A 23,408-nucleotide genomic window follows, 5' to 3' on the forward strand; every position below is an offset into this window, starting at 1 on the left:
TACCAGATGAATTCTACTTATCAACTGAGACATGGAAATTTCCATCATATTCAAACATATTTGCATAGGCCTGGAGACATGCAAGGTTTAAAAACAGCAGTTCCTGGAGAAGTCACCATCTGTAATATATATAACTTTTGCACTCACAAGTTAAGTTAGCTGCCATTTTCAATGAGGGACCCCTAAATAAGCACGTCCACACATTCTACAAAATACTACCCCTTGTCCGAACTCTATTACTTTACATTAATCAAATAAAATTAATCTTGCTCTCAGAGAAAAAAGCTCAATGAACAAAAATCCTAATGCTTTTTTGTTTATTTCCTTATTAAAAATAAAAAATTAACACTGAATTCAGACATTAAAATGTGGATCTAAACAAAATACCAAAGTGCCAAAAACTCAGCACTCCTTTATAAAGGCCTTGTGTTTTTGCAAGGCTACACCATCTGTGATACAGAGAATTGTGCATTTCTAACTGACCAATTAGAGCATGAGCTGATGTGCCTGTTAACCACTACTCAGTTTGTAGTTCTTTAATCTTTAACTCTGCAGTATGGCGGACTAGAGTGTATGTTTTTCCCATCGCGATGCATTCAGTAAGTTTTGCCACACTGCAGTAAGTGATGTCTTTATATACATGACCCTGCCTTCCAGTGCAAACATATCAGACCAGAACGCTGCTATAGTCCTTTTACTGATATGGCCATTATTTACATTCTCAGTCCTCTATTTTTGTCCATTCAATCATTTATTTATTTGACTGGCACCATAGGCACAAGTGCTAAAACAATCTGGTGGGTGTGGGAGCCTAAACCATGAACTTCTGCAGAACATAAGCTTTTATTTAAAGCAAAAATTAAGATACTAGCCCTTACGGTTCATAAGATAATGATCCAAATGTGAATTGGATGCAAAAATGCAGTCGTCTTCCTGAATCTGCAAACAGACAGCTCCAACAGCTCTGCTTTACCAGGCAGCAGCAAAGCAGAATTATAGTACTGGGGTCAGTTTTACTGCAGCTATTCAAAATAATCAGATCAGTTTCATGCTGCTACTGCTTGGAAAAACTATGGGCAGTAGCAGAGGCAGGCACTAGAGTTATTCATGGGAGCAGAGCACTGAAAACAGAGGCTACAGGAGAGATAAAGTAGCACAGACCTCATTAGTTGATTTATAGAAACGTATACTAAATCCACCCACAAAAGAACACCCAGCCCAAGCTCTCAGCACCTGGGCAATTTAAAAAAAATGTTTATAACAAAAATGAACAGACTGCAGCAATTACTGCCCTGCCCCATGCCCCCCCCCAACTAAACTAAAGGGGGAAGGGGAGGACCTAGGCCTAGTTATTACAAACTATTAAATTGTTATGAAGTACATGTATCACACACAAAAAATACTACATGACTATAGTAGCTATGTATATGATCTCATTTCTACAGCTCTTTGAGATCTACTGATGAAAAGTACTATATAAGAAGTAGGTATGTTATTAAAAAGAAAAACATTAAATGTTTCTGATAATAGGTCAGTGGCATATGTAATTAGAGCTGGGTGAAATTTTTCAATGAAAACTTTTTTCAGTGAAAAACATTTAGCAAATTCACATCGGTTTTGCTAAGTTGTCCATTTTGAAAAAAATCAAATGTTTCACTTTGACATTTTTTGAAACTAAATGATTCCGTTTTTCTGTCTGAAATCACTTTGGTTTGAAATTACCTTTAATTTTATTTTAAAATTTTTAAAATAAAACTGTTTACAAATGCTCAAATCAAAACAAAATGTTTCGTTCACCCAGAATTTTTTTAATTCACCAAAAACTTTTTAAAAAATCATTTGCGGTTCAACAGAAAACAATTTGTGGTGTTTTTGTTTTGTTGGCATTGACAGTGAACTGCAAAATCTATTCTTTTTTCAGCTCTGCATGCTAGTTCTCTTTCATCTTATTTCATTCTCAATATTTCTACAAAAAAAGAACATGAACTTTTCCTTTTCAAGTGCAGTCCAATGGTGATTATAAAAAATAGCTTTTTTATTTAGCATATCTATTCCTTTCGTGTATTCAGAGTCAAATGTATTTTACTACAATGAGAAAAATAAAGGCTCACTGTTTTCAGCTCCTTTTAACCCTGCAGAGTCAACACAATTACAACAGCATGAGCTGTGGGTTCTATCCTACCTTGTACCTCATCAACACAGTTGTTTACTAAGTTCCAGTACTAAGCCCATTGAAAGCAATGGGACTGCACAGGTGTCATGAAGGACATAAATTAGCCTGCAGAAAATTTGACATGGGTGAGGAGACATGGACTGGGAAGTTTTTGACTCCCAATCTCAGACAGTTTGCAGGCCCAGAAGTTAGAAATTATTATTTGTAAACTGAGCACAATTGATACAAAAATAATCAAGAGATAGTAAATACGGAACTTCAGAATGCCATTTTGAGTTACTCTTCATAAAATAGAACTGCAGTCTAAAAATCATGGGAAGACTACCCCTCATGGGCCCATCCTGTAGACATTTCTCGCATGGATTTAGGAGGATTCCTGGCATATGTAAAAATGAGCAGAATTGGGTCCAATTGGATCTGCCCTAAATGTGGTCTTCAAAGTACAGAGCAAAAGTCGTCCCTTACTCTAAATTCCTTTTCCTAAATATGATACAAACACATACGCTTTTTCAAAAATTAATTGTTCAAAAGGTGCCTATTGTAGATTATAAACTGCGCATACTTTAAAAACAATCCAAGAGCTTTCTAAAATTCCCCATATTTTTGAATGTCTTCTCACTCCCTTCTCAATATGTACTCCTCTTAAAACATGTCCATCTTTCACACATGCACACACACAGATATACAGAACTATTTATAGCCTCACAACAAGCCCTCAAAAACATGAAGATCCCTAAATCACCATGTGTACTACAAACAATTATAAAATGCACGCTGCCCAACAATAAACAAAAGATTCTCCCTTGTGAAAAGAAAATCAGAACGTGGTTCAAATAAACTTGTACCTACCCTCACAATGATCCTTTCAGAGACATGTGCAGACAATAAATAGGACTGGTCCTGACTGACAGCATATAGTCCAACCACCAGCATGAAGTATCTAATATGAAATTAATTTCAATGACTTCACAAGAAAGCTGAAATAATCTCACAGGCATAACGTATCTGTGACTGTAGGGGACCACCCTGACCATTAAGGGCTTCTGTCACTGCCTGCCTTATAATTTTGGGTGTCTTAATACTATGCTGCCATAGCTCAGAGCCCTGATAACAGTAGCCAGTCTGCCAACATAAAGGTCTCACCCTGGCTTCCATCAGCCTGGTTACTCCTACAACCCTGCCAGTCCCCGTTTCCCCTCCTCTTGGGGTCCAGACTCTGACTGTCTCACTATTTTTCTGGCCAAATTATTCTACCAACAATAGTAGTATGTTTAAAATACAACTTATTTTGCAGAATTGGAGGAAAATTAACACTTCTTACTCTCTGTTTTGTTCATTCTCTGTTAAATACTCTTTGGAGCCAATGCTCATTGAAGTCAATAGAAAGATTTCAGTATTGCTAACTCCAACCATTCAAGAAATCATGTATCAGGCCCCCAAAAACTCATGAGATTGGCTACAAATAAATAAGCTTTTAAACTCTATATCTAGGTTTCTTTTTATTTGCATTCTGGTTTCCGAGCCGTTAAAGTATAATCTGGGTGATATTCTCCAGCTTTGTGCTGCAACCATGAGGACTAGAAACTTTTCTTTTTTTGGTAGTAAAATGAAAACAGACTCTCACGTAATTCTAAAACTTCAGGAGCTGGGTCTTCAAGAAAGACACCAAAGACCATAAAACTCAAGATAAAATCATGAGAGCTGGCAACACAAACTTTCACAGACTATATCTGCCACATTGTAAGCCAGGTCACGCCTCCCTTACACTCCCGCCCCCCAGAGGACCATCACTCTACCTTTGGTCAGGATTAGGTTTCCCCTTTTTTCTCATGTTATTTGCTGTTGTTTCACTGAAATGTAACCTTCCCAATGTCACTTTGGTTGCCTGGTCTGCTGGTAGATCAAGTCTAAAACAGAAAAAGGAAACAAGTTAAGAGGCAAACCACCACCCTCCACCTAGACCACTTCCGATTGTCCTGCAGGTTTGCTCAAGCTGATTAATATGCTTCATTTTTCTGATTTTATATACTGAGCTGACAGCAGAGGCACCTCAGTACATGTGCAATGCTCCCCCACTTATAAAAATGTCACATTTTCTTCTTTTATGGCACCTTTCAACTTTGGTGCCAAAGCACATCAGCCTCACATTAATCAATCCATCACAACAATCCGTCAGGTAGTTCAGTAAGGGGGTGAATGTAGTCAATCGTATACGGTACCCAATCAAGAGCGGGAATATTTGGGTTCTTAGTAATATTCATATACTAAGTATCTCTGCACCAAGAGCCATGCATAGCTGCACATAATAGGCCCATTGACATACATGGGTATTTGTTGCTCATTTAGGATACTACCATAGATCATTCAACCTACAGTAACACATTAACCAAACCATAATTTCTCTCCTGTTTGTTTTTACCTATATCTGATTTGCATTTTCGTGTCCACTATTGCATGTAATGATGAATTTTTTCATGGACAAAGAATCGTCCAGTTACTCGCTTTTCATCTGGTGTAAATCAGTGTTACTCCTTCAGGGTCAGTGGCACAACATCAAGTTACACCAGCTGAGAATCCATCCCTTGGTAGCTAGTCAAAGAACCATGGCGGAAAAGTCTACGGGCTAATCTGTCCCCCATTTCCCAATTCAGCGTTCACCTCTGTGGATTTTTGAATAGGAGATGTAACCTTTTCTGAAACTTAATGTGGCGATTTTTCCTCTACATCGTATCTATATGACATGCAGTGTTTTTGTAGCCATGTCGGACCGAGGATATTAGAGAGAAAAAATGGGTGAGGTAATATCTTTTACTGGACCAACTTCTGTTGGTTAGAGAGAAGCTTTTGAACCACACAGAGCTCTATTATAGAATTTTGCTGCTTTTCTCTTGGCATGTTCTACATCCAAAATGTTTTTGGTCAGATGTTTTTATCCATGTAGAAAAGTGGTATGAATTTACCTATAAATCACACTGCTGTGTGAAAGAGTTATTTTTGTCAAAATTTCTACGACCACAAGCAAATGTTCGGTCATAGGACGCAGTCAATTTCAGTCCATGACTGCAACTGAAATATTTATACTAGTAACAAAAGGGAAGTGTTTAACAGAGGTCAAACTACTAAGATACATGTGATATAAACACACTGGTTTTTAGACAGAAACTACTCCCCTATAGAATTTTTTTTTGTTCTGTTCTGCTGTACATTATATTTTGCTTCTGCAGCTAAAAGGTCTTTTTTGTTTTGTTTTTCAAACTTTTCCAAAAATGTACATACATTTTTTTTTGTGATCCATCTGACAGACAGATTTTAAGTAAACTCAGAGAATAGGAGTTGAACTGAAAAATAAAGCAGACTCTGTATCCACTAGACCTATACATTATTGGATTAATACTATGGGACCAGCTCTTCCTGCCTTTCATTATAAAATATAACGGTGCACACAGGAGGGAGCCGGAGGAGAGGAAATCCTTGCAGAACTTCTCCCGCATTAGGAGTAGGCTTTGACATGCACACTTCCCCTTGCCATTTTTCTTAACCATCCCCCTAAATTTCAGATGGAACAGGCAGTTCTGAGTGCCTGGAACACACAGATCTTGTAGATCGCTGGAGATTTCCGGGCCATCTGTGCCCCACATCTCCAAATCAACTCCAGTGCCCCCTCTTCTGCTTCTGGCTCTCTAGTGCTCTGGGGGTCCATGCTGTCAGGGACTCCTCTAAACACTGTTGTTCTGGTATAAGTCCCAAGTGTTCAGGAGCTCTGCATATAAATTAAAAATCTCAGGTCTCTTTGCTTTTTGTTGGATTGGTTGCTGATGTGAAGGGGAATGTGCATTTCTACACAACCATTGGGCACCTGCTACAATAAAGACATATATGTCATCAAAATTAAAAGAATCCTCTAGCAAACGTGTTTTACCAAAAATAAAGTGCCCTCCCACCCCCCCAAAAAAAGCATTTCTTGTGTTTCAGAGAGACAAGGGCCTTTTTACATAAACCAACTGAGACATTAATAGTTCAGGAGAATGGCTATGATGTTGCAACACTGGATGAGGATATCAGGCAATAAATCAGGGGAAGCAGGTTTAGAAAGGAGATGTCTGATATTGACACAAATAGCCTGACTATCAGCAGCGAGAGGAAAAGGAAGTATGAGGAAGTACAAAAGGCTTTCAGTAAGTTTGTCTTAGGGCTTGTCTACACTACAATATTAGGTCGACTTAAGTTAGGTCAGCCACAGCAGTTATGAAATCAGCTGTTGGTGTCCACACTGCCCTCCTTCTGCTGGTGGTGCGTGTCCTCACCAGGAGCACTTACACAAATTGTAGCGGGGCATTGTGGGGAACTGACAGCCATGCTGGGCTCATATCTGGAGCCCTCCCAGTCACCAGGGTTGAGCTGTGAGCTCGGTCCAGGGCTCAATTTCACAGGAAGAAGCCTACCAGCAATGAAATCGACACTCGTCAGTTTCACCGCTGCTATTATTTCACATTTTGTCTTGGGCTCCCCCTGGTGGAGCTCACAGCTGGAGCCTCTCCCCCAGCTCCAGGGCTGACATGCACTCCTCACTTTGTGACTCAGTAAAGTCAATTAGAGTTTTGCTTGAATAAAGACTGTAGAGCCAGGCCTAGAATTACTATCTATTTGCCATGGAACAACAATTTCTGGTGAGGAGAATTGGGAGGGAGAAAAAAATTCTTACTTAACAGGATTGAAAGATTTTTTGCTTCGGTCCGACTGAGACTGTTCAATGGTGATTATCTGATTTGGGGCGTCCGCCTATAATTAAAAGGAAATAACCTTTTCAAGTACAAATTTGAAAACGTGACAGGTTACACTTTTAACAGGTTAATTTTCTCACAAATAAATGTAAAAGGTTGTAGTGAGAATAGACCAAGCGTCAATATACAAATTAATTAGAAAACCAAACTCTCTCAATTGTTGTGGAACCACATATATAGCGACATAGGAATCGCCACCTGTTCAGAGCAGTGTTTCACTAGTCCAGACTCATGGATCCCACCGTAGCCAGTAAGTAACGGAGATTTCAAAGCCTCCTTCATGGACAGTTATGCAATAATATGTCAAGGGGGAAGTTTCTTCCTGATCCCAAGTTGTTAACGGTTGGTTTATGTCCTGAAGCATGAGTGTGGATATCTTTTATGAATATTTATACAAACCAGGAAATTCCAGAAATTCTTTTAGACATGTCTAAACCTTTTCCCAATCCTGTCAAGCTCTTTTTTCAATAATACCATGTGACAGTGAGTTCCACCAGTTAACTATGTATTAGAGTTCTAAGAAGCATGAAGCGAAGCAAAGTTATTAACTACAGTATCCTTTAAAAATACCTATACAAATATTTAAAACCACTACCCTCTTCTGGTAAATAAAACCTAGGGCAAATCTTTCAGACAGAAGGGAATTTGAATACAAGAGCATTGCTATACACAAAAGGAATTGAGGATGAGAAATGAAATTTTGGATTCCACTTGACTGGCTGCAGAGAGCTTGGTTAAATTTCATAGATTCAGGCCTCTGCCATCATCCAAAGATGACCTCCACTTTTGTTGTGCAGAAATTCCACTCTAAACTATCATTCCCCACCCAAATCATGTACCATCTTCCCACCCCTGACTGTTTATGTATACAGTAAGCCTGATAAATCGAGCTGGCAGAATTGTTCATAATGACCAGTTTAGCCCTTTTTCTGTTTGTGGATTGTCTGGGAATAGAATTCAATTTTTACCATTTTTGTGAACTACTTTTTTTAATTAGTCCTTATTCATGGTATGTGATTGACCACCTAAGTCACATGGTACCATCTACATTCCCTGATTGGATGACAAACTAACAGGAGGGAAATCAGTGTTATGATAGCTGTACAAACATTGCACCCTTCAGCACACATCTGCACAGGTGTGCACAATCTCACTATCTGAACACATCCTGATGAACAAAATGTTGCCCATTCTACCAGACACCAAAAAACTAACAAAAAGGGTCAACAGTAATGAAATGAATTCCGTTTTTTATTCAAATAAATTACTGCAAATGCTTTTTGCACTATTCCTCCTGCTCTACTGATAATCACATACTTATAATGAAGACAAATTAAAAGCACAGGGAGAATTACCTTAATTCCAAAAGTTTTCAAGTAAAACTTTTCGATAGGTTTCAACCCCTGCTGGGTTTTGACATATTTTGGATTCCCAACAACACTGATGTGGACTGTGATCTGGAAATGGTTCTTCTTCTGGCATACAAAAGCATCATCTGCTGTTGAAAAATTAAATCCTTTGTCTGTGACAATGTGGTATCCTACATCAGGGCTACGAAAACAGGAATAAAGAACAGCTGCAGTAAGCAAACATACATTTCAGTGACAAACCCTGCTCATGTTCCTTTGGGTGGAGTTAAATAATGAAATCCTAGGACTGGAAGGGACCTTGAGAGGTCATCTAGTCCAGTCCCCTGCACTCATAGCAGGACGAAGTATTATATAGACCATTCCTGACAGGTGTTTGTCTAACCTGCTCTTAAAAATCTTGAATGATGGAGATTCCACAAACTCCTTAGGCAATTTATTCCAGTGCTTAACCACTCTGACAAAAGTTTTTCCTAATGTCTGACACCTAAACCTCCCTTGCCGAAATTTAAGCTCATTGCTTCTTGTCCTATTCTCAGAGGTTAAGAACAACAATTTTTCTCCCTCCTCCTTGTAACAACCTTTTATGTACTTGAAAACTGTTATGTCCCCTCTCAGTCTTCTCTTTTCCAAACTAAACAAACCCAGTTTTTTCAGTGTTCCCTCATAGGTCATGTTTTCTAGACCTTTAATCATTTTTGTTGCTCTTCTCTGGACTTTCTCCAGTTTGTCCACATCTTTCCTGAAATGTGGTGCCCAGAACTGGACACAATACTCCAGCTGAGGCCTAATCAGCACGGAGTAGAGTGGCAGAATTACTTCTCGTGTCTTGCTTAAAACACTCCTGCTAATACATCCCAGAATGATGTTGATTTTTTTGCAACAGTGTAACACGGATTAAATGAAAGTGGGATTATGTATAATCTCAAGCAACAGATCTACATGTGTACATGCTGACTCTGTGGGTGCTCCGGGACTCGAGCACCCACGGGGAAAAATTAGTGGGTGCTCTGCACCCACTAGCAGTCAAGCTCCCTGCCCCACCCCGCCGCCTCACCTCCTCCTCCACCGACTCCTCCCAGCGCACAACGTCTCCAATCCTCCCTCCCTCCCTCCCTCCCTCCCTCCCATGCTTTCCACCGCCAAACAGCTGTAGCAAGCTCTGGGAGGGAGGGGGGAGGAGCGGGAACATGGTGTGCTCAGGGAAGGAAGCGGCAAAGAGGTGGGGCTGGGGCGGGGATTTGGGGAACGAATTGAATAGGGGCAGGGAGGGGGTAGAGTTGGGGTAGGGACTTTGGGGAAGGGGTTGGAGGCGGGGCGGGGTGGGAGCAGAGGCAGGCCAAGCACCCACCAGAGCCAGAAGAAGTCGGCACCTATGCATGTGTTGTTCTTTTATCTTCATAAGGGTAGGACTAGGAATTCTTTTTAAATTGACTTGTAATTCTACTCTGGCACCTTACATATAGGAAGGTTAAGAGTGGGGGAAATTTACACAATTCTCGCTTACAAATCATATAGAAAAGCATACCTCCAAACCATATCAGTTTATTCCCAGAGCTCAAAATGCACCACTGTAAGTAGCTGAGCTGAAAATGCGTTGTGTTTATTGACGTGCCAATCAGCCAAGTAGACATCTTGCTTTGTTCCGGAATTCATGCAGCCAAACACTTTCACAGTAGCTTTTGAAGTGGAGTAGGGTTTTACTCAGGCCAAACATACAACAGTTGACACATCTGGAGAGATCTCCACAAAGCACTGTTTTATAGTACTGTTCCTCATCCACAAAGTAATGGAACCCTATTCTACTTATTGGAAGGGATAATTTATCAGCTAGAGAGAAAAGTTCTCTGTCTTTATATTCCCTGATTCAGAGCACATCAGGCAAAGGGGTCAAAAGATCTTCCAGAAAGATCCAGCAAATTAGCCACCCAGACAATGGTTGCAGTCTGCTGACATAAGTGACTGATAATCTTGAAGTAACAGGACTACACAGCAAATCTTCCAGATACGAAGAATGACTTTCCTCATTAATGAGGGATTTGATGATAATGATCAAGTTCCACTATGGAACCCCTCATTAGCACAACCATTAATGACAACTTTTCAAGACTAATCCATTTATTTGGTCATTATAGGTTGGAAGGATTTAATATAAAGATTTTACAAAAGATTTATAAAGACTATCATCTTCTGAACAAACTTTAATCATAGATTTTCTGGCATATAGAGCAAAGATAAAAAGGCTTCATAAACTACCATATTGCTTCTGAACTCCCTTATTTTTTAACATAAGTAATAATGAGTATAGCAGGTTTTAAAAGCATCATCGCTGAAGAAACTCCTTAAGCCTCTATATAAATTTTGAAATTTCTTCTAGGTAAGGGCAATGCCAATTTATAAGATGACGATTTAAAGCAATTTCTGAACATTTGCTTCAATGCAGACACACAGGTCAAGAAATAGAAGTACAGCTTTTCCTTCCCCAAGAGGAATGATTTGGGTTGAAGGTTATTCTGAAGAGTACTGTCATGGTTGGATTCTTACCTACTGTACCCAGGCACATCTTCATAAAGCAGTTAAGAAACACATGGAGTATCTAGGCCTGATTTTGCAAGGAGTTTTATTGGGATTTGAAGGTGCTGAGCCTGTTCCTTTGCCTAACTAGGGCTCAGTGATATTTCTTATGAGTCTGAGCCGTGGTGCGGTTGGGGAGGAGGCAGACGGCTGGAATGCTAGCATGAGGAGACAGCATGCTTCACCTGTCTATGCCTCTGTAATGTTGACAGTGCTCCTCCAGTGCAGCTTTCCTGGAATACACTCCACATCAGCACACCTCTGCCTGGGTTGCTAGCAAATCCAACAGTATTTCTTTCATAGCACTGGGAGGGACTCTGTGTGGACTCCATGCAGAGGCCCAAGGTGTATGGGAGGGGAAGAGAAATGTTCTCTCATACCTTTCTTCCCACTCATCTAAGGGGAGGTGTAATCTGATCCACAGAGTTAAATCACAGACTGAGAGCCCCACTCCTTCAAGCCCTCCACACATGGAGCTGCCAATGAAGTCGATATCAGTTCCATGGTCAGAGGGGCTGCAAGATCAGAACCTTCAGGCCCAGGACATACGAAGGTTTATGCACAAGTGGTCCAACTGATGTCAGTAAAGTTGCTCATGTGAAAAAGTATAATCACGCACATAAAACAGTGAAGATCATGCCCTGTATGTGTGTTATGAAAGCAGTCAGCCGTGACATGAGGCCATTTCTAGTGCACTGACTAACAATGCCTTACACATCTCTTTAAAATGTAGCTGTAAATAAATCGTTGAGCAGCAGCAGCAGCAAATTAAATAGATAGAGTGCAAGTGGAGGCGAGTTTGTTAACTGATGGATTTAAATGTTTAAAGGGAGTTGTAAACATTTTTGCACTTGAAAATAAACAGATTAGGGTTTTTTTTATATAAACATGTAATTCTGTTTCCCCTATATCAGGGGTTCTCAAACTTCATGGCATCACAGCCCCTTTCTGACAACAAAAATTACTACACGACCCCATGAGGGGGACTGAAGCTTGAGCCCACCCAAGCCCTGCCCACTCAGGCGAGATGGGGGCAAAGCCAAAGCTTTACTCCCACCACCCTGGGTGGGGGGGCCAAAGCCGAAGCCCAAGGGCTTCAAGCCCCAGGCAGGTAGCCTGTAACCTAAGCCCTGCCACCCAGGACTGAAGCCTGATCCTGCCACCCAGGCATGAAGCCCTTGGGCTTCAGCCCTGGGTGGTGGGATTCACACTTCGACTTTGGCCCCGGGCCCCAGCAAGTCAAACACGAGCCCTGGTGACCCCATTAAAACAGGATTGGGACCCACTTTGGGGTCCCAACCCATAGTTTGAGACTGGCTGCCCTAAATAAACACTGAATTACTTTTTCCTCCTCCTAATTTTTGCACTTGTAGCTAGGAATTAAAAATAAACAGATTTATTCTCGTTTTCTTGATTTGAAGTCTCCAGGAAGTTTATTCATTTCACAGATTCTGTGAGTTTAAGATTACATGAACTGCATTCCTGCAGTTAGGATTACTGATGTCTCAAATATATACTGGCCAGAATCCTGGGAAAATGTGTGCATGTGCTTACATTTTCACACATGAATAGCTCCATTGCACTTAATGGGACTACTAATGTGTATAACATTAAGCCCATTCTTAAGTGTTTGCAGGATCACCACCTGACTTAATTTTAATTAGCATTTACATTCTGACTGCTGAAGGCTGAAAAACTAACACTCAATAGCCAGAATTTTCAGAAATAACTAGTAATTTTGGGTGTCCAAATTGAGACACCATAAAGGGGCCATCTTTTCTGAAAGTATGGAGTATCCACCCTCTGAAAACTCAGGCCACTTTCAGGGGTTTCAGATGGGATATCCCAAAACTGAGGCCCACAAAAATCAGCAGTTACCTTTGAAAATCTTAACCCATGACTTAAGAGTTAGCTGAAATTTGAGAATTTTTTTTTTTAATAGAAACAGGCCAGAGCCACACAGCTCAGATTTAAATTTTCCCAGAACAAGGGAATTTTCAGATCTAGAATTTTAGCTCCATCTCATCTTAGCTTTTATAACAAGAACAAATTGGCTCGAGACATGTTTCAGAATGGAATCCCATCTGCTGTAAACTGTGACGGTGAAAATACCAAAAGATTAAAAAGAAAATGGTAATTTTTTCTTAGAAACAAAATTCTAAAAAAAGAGGAAACAGTAAGGTTTTTTAGGCTCAATGACCATCTATCTAGACTTAGCAGTGATAATACGAACGTTCTTTTGACACAAACAGGATATAATATCAGGAAGCAGAGAAATTCTGTACACAGATCATAACTACAATGCATCTTGGGAGAAAGACTACTAACATGGACCTATACTCAAAAAAAAAAAAAAGATGCTAATCCCCTAAGTGACCAAATAATGGTCATAATTTATCTAGTTAGGTACTTTTATGGTAATCATCATAGTATCTGTTCCTTGATTTAATGCGCCAAAAAAGTACATCTGTTTTAAGTGTTCAACATCTGGGGAACTAAATAGCTGATAAGACTGGATTCAGAGCCTATCACCTCTAATTCACAGCTCAAATGTAGCCATTGACTAAAAGTGGATGTGCAATATATTGGCTGTGGCAGGCCACTTCCTTGTGGAGAGGTATCCAGGCCACAATCACCTCTCCAAGCCGACTGGGAGGCTTGTAGGCTTTCCCAGCAGAGGCACCAAGGTTTGAAAGGTAGAGACATTGAACTATTGGCTCACCCGTAAGACAGTCTCTTCAGAGTAAAAAGAAAAGGAGTACTTGTGGCACCTTAGAGACTAAGTACACAAATACTCCTTTTTTTTTTTTTTTGCGAATACAGCCTAACACAGCTGCTACTCTGAATCCCTTCAGCATGGGGTTGTGTTTAAAAAAAAAAACACACCTCATATTGCAGCTACATAGTGCTGTCTGTGCATAAATGGAAGACACTAGTGTTCAGGGCTGAACATGATGCACCCAAATTAACCTTTTTTGGAAAGTGTTCTTTTTGGCAAGTGTTTTTTTTATTTTTGGAGGGTGGAGCGGGAGGAAAATACAAGTTAACCCTAGCACTTAAAAGGCTTCTCTACTGTGCACAGTGACTAATTGCTGCAACCCTGGGAGATAAACAAGCTGACATGGAAGGATCTCTGCTAAAAAAATGTTCTCTGAATAGGAGAACATAGAAAATTGGGGGATGGAGGGAGGGCTGAACTTGCAGTGACCTTTCTGAAGGTGGTATGTTGATATTGGGGAGGTTTTTTTCCCCTTTTGTTGCTGCTGCAAAATTCTGTGTCTGTACAGGCAAAACAGGTGCACAATATTAAAACCTCGTCGCATAGGTTACAAGAGCCCATGCAGCAATAACAAAGTAACAAAGGTAACTACCTTAAGAGGACCTTAGGCCATGAGAAGGTGATGTGCAGTATGTGCAATAGTTATTTGCTCCAAACTGTCTTGCCAAAAGGAGAAAAAAAATCAAATAGATTTAAGTTAGCTTGGAAGTGTTCTCATGCCTGAAGCCACCTGATTTAGAGTCCTTCTGCTGTGCTGAAAACAATATATCAGAATGCTTGGCATGAACATTCAGTGATTCCTTAAAATCTGGTGATCAGATTCATCCTCACTTCTGACTGTCACTTTCCCTCCCCACCTCATTTCATTCTGAAAACTACATGTACCATTTATTTCAGCAGCTCAGTGCAAACAAACAAAAATAAATCCAAGTGTAAACATCTGTGCTTACAGTGTTTCGTAACTATAGTTAAATAAGCTGCTCCAGTGAGAAGTTTGATATGGCTGCCATGTTAGAGCCTGATAACATTTGTCCACAGCCGCTACATTCTGTCCATCGCTGTCATAGTCTTGCACTTCAGTGCCACAGTCCTTTACTGTCACTGTGAAGAGACAAATGCCACAGTTCATTTGCTACATGCCAGGGCTAGCCTGTAACACTGCAGAAGACCAGCAAATAAAAAAAACATTGTTTTCCTTTGTAGCTATTCCAAAAATATTTTCCTGCCTTATTTTATTGTCACAGAGTATTTGTTTTTTTACCTTTCATGCTCTGAGATATCACTCAGGTAGCACTGCTTTTAATTCTTCTACTCTCCCCCACCCCGAAAAAGACAACTTTTACATGGCAAAAAAATCATTTGTCAGCTAAGCATTTTAATTTTTGAAATAATCATTTTGTGACAAGATCTAGCAAAGAAAGAAGAAATGCCAGAATTATCAAATACCCCCCTTGCGATAAGCTTAAAATAAAAAAATCCACCAGTCCAAACTAACAAGTATTTAATTCCATAGCAAAAAAAAAAAAGAAAAAGAAAGAAAAGAAAGAAGCAACATTGAGCCATTCAAACTGGCTGGCCAATCACTGTTTAATGCTTTATCATGAGAAACATCCCAGACTGCCGATTACATCAGCTTGAAGCAGCCAGCGTCAATGCTGATGCTTGAGATACTCCACATGTCATGACGGCTGAGGAGCACTTCATGTGGGAGACAAATAAATGGAGTGGAGTCCAGAATATAGCGTACACTACAGTGAGCAAGCAATCTAAGAATCCTTATGTGGCCTGAGGCGGCATGGTGTGACAGAAAAAGCACAGCACTGTTGAAATAATTGCAGCCCAGAGCCCCTAGCTGCAATAACTGTGTTTCTGACAGACAGCTGGGTGAATACTACAAACAGTGTTCTCTGGTTACTCATTTTGATTTTTAAACTAATTTTCTTCTGCCATGTTTGAGCCCCTTGTGTGTTCACAGTCCACTAAAATTGAGCCACTGGGTTTTACTGACATTAATGTTTGCACAGAGCAAATTTCAAAGCTGTATCGCCATTATTAAAACCTAACATTTTAAATTCACATAAGCAAGCATCTACAACTGCTCGTTTATCCATTCCATCAGGAATAGTAGCAATATTATGGGACTCATCTGACCAATCACAATTTACCACACAGCTCAAACAACAGATACTTAAAGAAAGGTTTGTGGTCAATCCATGTACTAGTTGGTAAAAGAAACCACCACAAAAATTGATCTAATAATTTCAAACAACTTATAAGTCTGAAAGAGTGACAGACTTCTGACTATGCAGTTTTGTTGTAGCTGTGTCAGTCCCAGGATATTAGAGAGACAAGGTGGGTGAGGTAATATCTTTTATTGGACTAACTTCTGCTGGTGAGAGAGACAAGCTTTCAAGCTACACAGAGCTCTTCTTCAGGTCTGGGGAATGTACAAAGTGTCACAGCTAAATACAAGCTTCTCACTAAAAGGCTTAAATTCATCAGATAAATTGTTCATTGTGAACTAACTATTCGGTTACATACAATCTCATATGCCAAAGTTGATCCAATCCTGTAGAAGCCCAATGAGTCTTTTGGTACATATGGACGATTATAGACTCAGCATTTTCATCATGATAAAACCCTGAATTACATGAATGTTGGGGGGAAAACAATAAAAAGCTTTTTATCAGACCCTTATATAGGTACATTTTATAGAAGAAAGGGAGCTGTCAAATCAGATGGCGAGTGACGCTGAAATGCATTCTCTTCCTTCCTTCTGCCCCCCACATTAATCACCTGTTAAGCTGACCCAAGATGGTTTCCATGCCCTAGTGAACTTTTGTTGACTAGGTCAACAGAGTACAGAATCCCTTACGTTCCGCAGGCTCACGCAGGTAAGAAGGACAGAACCCTTTGGCTGAAGAGTGCACTCAGTGAGTGTGAACATTTAAAGTTTCATCTGTAACCTGCAAAAACAGATAGTTCCTCACTTTTGAGCAAACAGTGAAGAAAATTGTTTGAAGGAGCCTGTCCTGTCAGGTTTAATACTGTTATCTTTTCTGAGCCAGCATTAGCGTGACTTTCAAAATGTCCTAGTGGTCAACAATATGAAACACTTACCCTGCTGAGAGTTGTTAGTCCATGGTGGAGAATCAGTGGCATCTTCTGACAATTGTGAGTGCCTTCTCTTTTTAGCTGATGCCAGGGAAATACTTAAAAAAAAGTACATTGTACATTAGTACTCCACAGAATAACTAAATGTATAAGGTAACACCAATGTACCTGATTTCTAACAGAATTTTCACTCGAGTTCCGATTCTGTTTTATTTTTACTGAATTAAGTGACTTATGCTTTTCAGTCTTAAATACCAGTGTCCTTTTTATTCCATGTGACCAAGGAATTCACCCTTTTTAAAGCAAGTTTTACACACACAGCACACCACAGAGATTGCATTTGTTTTGGGCCAGTTGTACTAAAATCCCAGCCTTATTCCTGAATGGGTTTAGTCAGACAGGGGCAAACTCTGTTCCCTCCTCTGTGGAGAAGGAAAAAGACCATTTACAGTGTTTCTGCTATATGAGGAGAAGGGGGATATGATGCACCTCTTGTGCAGCATGGAGTCTAGTTCCACATGGGAGAAGAGACAGGGCTGGAGGATCTGCCGCTATACGGATCCTTGAGACCTTTTATTTGCCACCCAGACAGGTGTAGGGGCAAGGGCTATAAGCCAAAATAGGTTCCAGTCCACAACCTGGGGGATGGTTACCCTTTCCCTTTGCCTGCCAAGGTATTTTGATTAGTCACTGAGGGAAAGCTTTTGCCTTAATCTTTATTTGTTTTATTATTAAGCACCCAACACATTTTGGTGGCTGAAGACTATATCAAGTATATAACGAGTATTCGGTTTTATCACACGAGTAAGAGGAGCTGGTTTTTCTCATGCCTCACGTCAGAATGTTAACTCATGAAAATAAAATCCCTCAAATGGGTGTTGTAAAATACCAGAGATATTTCTGCCATCCCAGCTACTCATTAGCTTACAATCTCTCTCTAACCTTGTAACTTTTTATTGAATTGAATTGCTTTTGGTTTTAATCTGACTTTTAATCTTTAAAACATGGTGCTTAAAGAACAATAGCTGATAAGGATCCCATAAAATGTCTAAACAGAGCCACCATGTGGAGAAACTTGCACCCACCAGTATTTTTCTACACGTAGTTCTTTCCAGACTGAAACCATATAGCTCTTAAGAACAGCTGCCACCTTCCCTCTTCTGTATCTGCCTTCCTTCCTACATAATAGAATTATACCTTACCCAGCACTATGATCGGCCCTTGGCTGAAGGTAGGAATAATTTAAACCCAGACAGCTGGAGGATATAGAAGTATTCCATGGAGACGTGGCATTATCTGTCTTGAGACAGCAGTCTTGAGGAACACCGCAAGAATGTCCATTGGTGCTCACGTCAGAGAAACTGTCAGGGTATCTACAAAGAAATGTATCGGGTGCCCCAGCAGAAGGGAAGGAAAGTGACGGCCGCAGTCCAGTTGGCCCTGAAGCATCATAATGTAAAGCTGCAAGGAGTAACAAATGAAACATTTTAATCATAAAGAGAATAGAAAGAATGCTAATAAGTACAGTAAGATTAGAACTCGCACAACCCACCCTTCAATTGTGCTGGAGAATATGGTTCTGATCCTGAATCTGGAGGTGATTCTGGTAACAGGCTTTGCCTAGAGATGAAAAGGATACTTTTATTTCACTAAGAAAAGAAATGCATAATAATCATAAGCCAATCTTTAACTACCTCAAACCACATGAGTAATTCATAACATATGGACCTGGTAGCCTTAAAGGCTTGTCCTGCCTATAAAAATTTAAAATTCCCTTTCTCTCTAGGCTGTGGATGGGAGACGCCCAGTATCTTCATCAGCAGAAGCTATCAGCTTTAGACAATTTGTTCTGGCTTATGCTTTGGCCTCCAGAACTTCAGCGCTGTGGAAATTAAGAGATGCAAAGTAGGAATAGTAGAGAGGAGAGGGCACGGGACACAATGGAAGGAGGTTGAATTTGCATTTGTCTGATTCAAATAGAAACTAGAGCCAGGCCCCTGCAAACTCACTGGGAAAGAGTGAGTTCAGGGCAGGGTTTCCAGGCAAGATGCATGCTTTGCTCAGCGCCCCCAGGCAGTCTATTTGGACTCATTTTCATCCCCGTGTAATTTTTCAGCTCAGTTTGGAAGACCTTAACAGGGGGTCAATATTTGTATTGTTCATAGCTAACTCCCAAAATGCTCAGGAATACAGAGGATTGGTAGATTTTTTTTTAAATGCACACAGCCCTGCTGAGGCAAAAGCATAAAAGCCAGCGTAACCTTATCATTTAAGACCAGCTATTCATACCATGTATAAAACCCCACTCCCACTTTGTTCGACCGATGGGATAGCTGCCCAGAACAGTCTTGGTGCCTATGGTTGCATTTTAGAAATCTGAACAAATTAAAATACCTTACAAATGATGTTTTTGTTAGGCTCATAACCATGCAAGCCAGTCTCTGACATCACACTACATTAAAATGGTCTGTAAAGATAAGAGCTGCATGTGTAACCCACTGGCCAGTGTATGTCCCCAATGTGCCCAGTCAACATGGGGTCTGTTACAGCTCTCAGCTTAAGAGGTTGACTCTCCATTTCAAAAAGAAAAGGAGGACTTGTGGCACCTTAGAGACTAACCAATTTATTAGAGCATAAGCTTTCGTGAGCTACAGCTCACTTCTTCAGATGCATATCGTGGAAACTGCAGCAGGCTTTATATATACACAGAGAATATGAAACAATACCTATTCCCACCCCACTGTCCTGCTGGTAATAGCTTATCTAAAGTGATTTCCAGCACAAATCCAGGTTTTCTCACCCTCCACCCCCCCACACAAATTCACTCTCCTGCTGGTGATAGCCCATCCAAAGTGATAACTCTTTACACAATGTGCATGACAATTAAGCTGGGCTATTTCCTGCATAAATCCAGGTTCTCACATCCCCCCCACCCCCATACACACACAAACTCACTCTCCTGCTGGTAATAGCTCATCCAAACTGACCACTCTTCAAGTTAAAATCCAAGTTAAACCAGAACATCTGGGGGGGGGGGTAGGAAAAAACAAGAGGAAACAGGCTACCTTGCATAATGACTTAGCCACTCCAAGTCTCTATTTAAGCCTAAATTAATAGTATCCAATTTGCAAATGAATTCCAATTCAGCAGTTTCTCGCTGGAGTCTGGATTTGAAGTTTTTTTGTTTTAAGATAGCGACCTTCATGTCTGTGATCGCGTGACCAGAGAGATTGAAGTGTTCTCCGACTGGTTTATGAATGTTATAATTCTTGACATCTGATTTGTGTCCATTTATTCTTTTACGTAGAGACTGTCCAGTTTGACCAATGTACATGGCAGAGGGGCATTGCTGGCACATGATGGCATATATCACATTGGTGGATGTGCAGGTGAACGAGCCTCTGATAGTGTGGCTGATGTTATTAGGCCCTGTGATGGTGTCCCCTGAATAGATATGTGGGCACAGTTGGCAACGGGCTTTGTTGCAAGGATAAGTTCCTGGGTTAGTGGTTCTGTTGTGTGGTATGTGGTTGTTGGTGAGTATTTGCTTCAGGTTGCGGGGCTGTCTGTAGGCAAGGACTGGCCTGTCTCCCAAGATTTGTGAGAGTGTTGGGTCATCCTTTAGGATAGGTTGTAGATCCTTAATAATGCGTTGGAGGGGTTTTAGTTGGGGGCTGAAGGTGACGGATAGTGGCGTTCTGTTATTTTCTTTGTTAGGCCTGTCCTGTAGTAGGTAACTTCTGGGAACTCTTCTGGCTCTATCAATCTGTTTCTTTACTTCTGCAGGTGGGTATTGTAGTTGTAAGAAAGCTTGACAGAGATCTTGTAGGTGTTTGTCTCTGTCTGAGGGGTTGGAGCAAATGCGGTTGTATCGCAGAGCTTGGCTGTAGACGATGGATCGTGTGGTGTGGTCAGGGTGAAAGCTGGAGGCATGCAGGTAGGAATAGCGGTCAGTAGGTTTCCGGTATAGGGTGGTGTTTATGTGACCATTGTTTATTAGCACTGTAGTGTCCAGGAAGTGGATCTCTTGTGTGGACTGGACCAGGCTGAGGTTGGTGGTGGGATGGAAATTGTTGAAATCATGGTGGAATTCCTCAAGGGCTTCTTTTCCATGGGTCCAGATGATGAAGATGTCATCAATATAGCGCAAGTAGAGTAGGGGCTTTAGGGGACGAGAGCTGAGGAAGCGTTGTTCTAAATCAGCCATAAAAATGTTGGCATACTGTGGGGCCATGCGGGTACCCATAGCAGTGCCGCTGATCTGAAGGTATACATTGTCCCCAAATGTGAAGTAGTTATGGGTAAGGACAAAGTCACAAAGTTCAGCCACCAGGTTAGCCGTGACATTATCGGGGATAGTGTTCTTGACGGCTTGTAGTCCATCTTTGTGTGGAATGTTGGTGTAGAGGGCTTCTACATCCATAGTGGCCAGGATGGTGTTATCAGGAAGATCACCGATGGATTGTAGTTTCCTCAGGAAGTCAGTGGTGTCTCGAAGGTAGCTGGGAGTGCTGGTAGCGTAGGGCCTGAGGAGGGAGTCTACATAGCCAGACAATCCTGCTGTCAGGGTGCCAATGCCTGAGATGATGGGGCGCCCAGGATTTCCAGGTTTATGGATCTTGGGTAGTAGATAGAATATCCCAGGTCGGGGTTCCAGGGGTGTGTCTGTGCGGATTTGATCTTGTGCTTTTTCAGGAAGTTTCTTGAGCAAATGCTGTAGTTGCTTTTGGTAACTCTCAGTGGGATCAGAGGGTAATGGCTTGTAGAAACTCGTGTTGGAGAGCTGCCGAGCAGCCTCTTGTTCATATTCCGACCTATTCATGACGACAACAGCACCTCCTTTGTCAGCCTTTTTGATTATGATGTCAGAGTTGTTTCTGAGGCTGTGGATGGCATTGCGGCATTGTGGATGCGGAACGCAATGCCATCCACAGCCTCAGAAACAACTCTGACATCATAATCAAAAAGGCTGACAAAGGAGGTGCTGTTGTCGTCATGAATAGGTCGGAATATGAACAAGAGGCTGCTCGGCAGCTCTCCAACACGAGTTTCTACAAGCCATTACCCTCTGATCCCACTGAGAGTTACCAAAAGCAACTACAGCATTTGCTCAAGAAACTTCCTGAAAAAGCACAAGATCAAATCCGCACAGACACACCCCTGGAACCCCGACCTGGGATATTCTATCTACTACCCAAGATCCATAAACCTGGAAATCCTGGGCGCCCCATCATCTCAGGCATTGGCACCCTGACAGCAGGATTGTCTGGCTATGTAGACTCCCTCCTCAGGCCCTACGCTACCAGCACTCCCAGCTACCTTCGAGACACCACTGACTTCCTGAGGAAACTACAATCCATCGGTGATCTTCCTGATAACACCATCCTGGCCACTATGGATGTAGAAGCCCTCTACACCAACATTCCACACAAAGATGGACTACAAGCCGTCAAGAACACTATCCCCGATAATGTCACGGCTAACCTGGTGGCTGAACTTTGTGACTTTGTCCTTACCCATAACTACTTCACATTTGGGGACAATGTATACCTTCAGATCAGCGGCACTGCTATGGGTACCCGCATGGCCCCACAGTATGCCAACATTTTTATGGCTGATTTAGAACAACGCTTCCTCAGCTCTCGTCCCCTAAAGCCCCTACTCTACTTGCGCTATATTGATGACATCTTCATCATCTGGACCCATGGAAAAGAAGCCCTTGAGGAATTCCACCATGATTTCAACAATTTCCATCCCACCACCAACCTCAGCCTGGTCCAGTCCACACAAGAGATCCACTTCCTGGACACTACAGTGCTAATAAACAATGGTCACATAAACACCACCCTATACCGGAAACCTACTGACCGCTATTCCTACCTGCATGCCTCCAGCTTTCACCCTGACCACACCACACGATCCATCGTCTACAGCCAAGCTCTGCGATACAACCGCATTTGCTCCAACCCCTCAGACAGAGACAAACACCTACAAGATCTCTGTCAAGCTTTCTTACAACTACAATACCCACCTGCAGAAGTAAAGAAACAGATTGATAGAGCCAGAAGAGTTCCCAGAAGTTACCTACTACAGGACAGGCCTAACAAAGAAAATAACAGAACACCACTAGCCGTCACCTTCAGCCCCCAACTAAAACCCCTCCAACGCATTATTAAGGATCTACAACCTATCCTAAAGGATGACCCAACACTCTCACAAATCTTGGGAGACAGGCCAGTCCTTGCCTACAGACAGCCCCGCAACCTGAAGCAAATACTCACCAACAACCACATACCACACAACAGAACCACTAACCCAGGAACTTATCCTTGCAACAAAGCCCGTTGCCAACTGTGCCCACATATCTATTCAGGGGACACCATCACAGGGCCTAATAACATCAGCCACACTATCAGAGGCTCGTTCACCTGCACATCCACCGATGTGATATATGCCATCATGTGCCAGCAATGCCCCTCTGCCATGTACATTGGTCAAACTGGACAGTCTCTACGTAAAAGAATAAATGGACACAAATCAGATGTCAAGAATTATAACATTCATAAACCAGTCGGAGAACACTTCAATCTCTCTGGTCACGCGATCACAGACATGAAGGT

The 23,408-nt window shown here is 41.4% G+C and overlaps 1 protein-coding gene across 1 annotated transcript in view; it reads right to left on the bottom strand.

Annotated features, from left to right (window-relative positions):
- The window catches only part of MYRFL (myelin regulatory factor like), a 64,077-nt gene that overhangs the window by 35,646 nt on the left and 5,023 nt on the right, over positions 1-23,408 (bottom strand). Inside the window, exons 4-11 of the mRNA XM_073339326.1 lie at positions 18,341-18,408; positions 17,991-18,249; positions 16,795-16,886; positions 14,625-14,775; positions 8,310-8,505; positions 6,876-6,952; positions 3,970-4,080; positions 3,023-3,113 (exon numbers count right to left, since the gene is read on the bottom strand). Coding sequence (XP_073195427.1) covers positions 3,023-3,113; positions 3,970-4,080; positions 6,876-6,952; positions 8,310-8,505; positions 14,625-14,775; positions 16,795-16,886; positions 17,991-18,249; positions 18,341-18,408 — 1,045 coding nt within the window. The remainder of the gene's footprint in view (positions 1-3,022; positions 3,114-3,969; positions 4,081-6,875; positions 6,953-8,309; positions 8,506-14,624; positions 14,776-16,794; positions 16,887-17,990; positions 18,250-18,340; positions 18,409-23,408) is intronic.

Source organism: Lepidochelys kempii, chromosome 1 (genome assembly GCF_965140265.1).
Source record: "Lepidochelys kempii isolate rLepKem1 chromosome 1, rLepKem1.hap2, whole genome shotgun sequence".
In the NCBI taxonomy this organism is placed as follows: Eukaryota; Metazoa; Chordata; order Testudines; family Cheloniidae; genus Lepidochelys; species Lepidochelys kempii.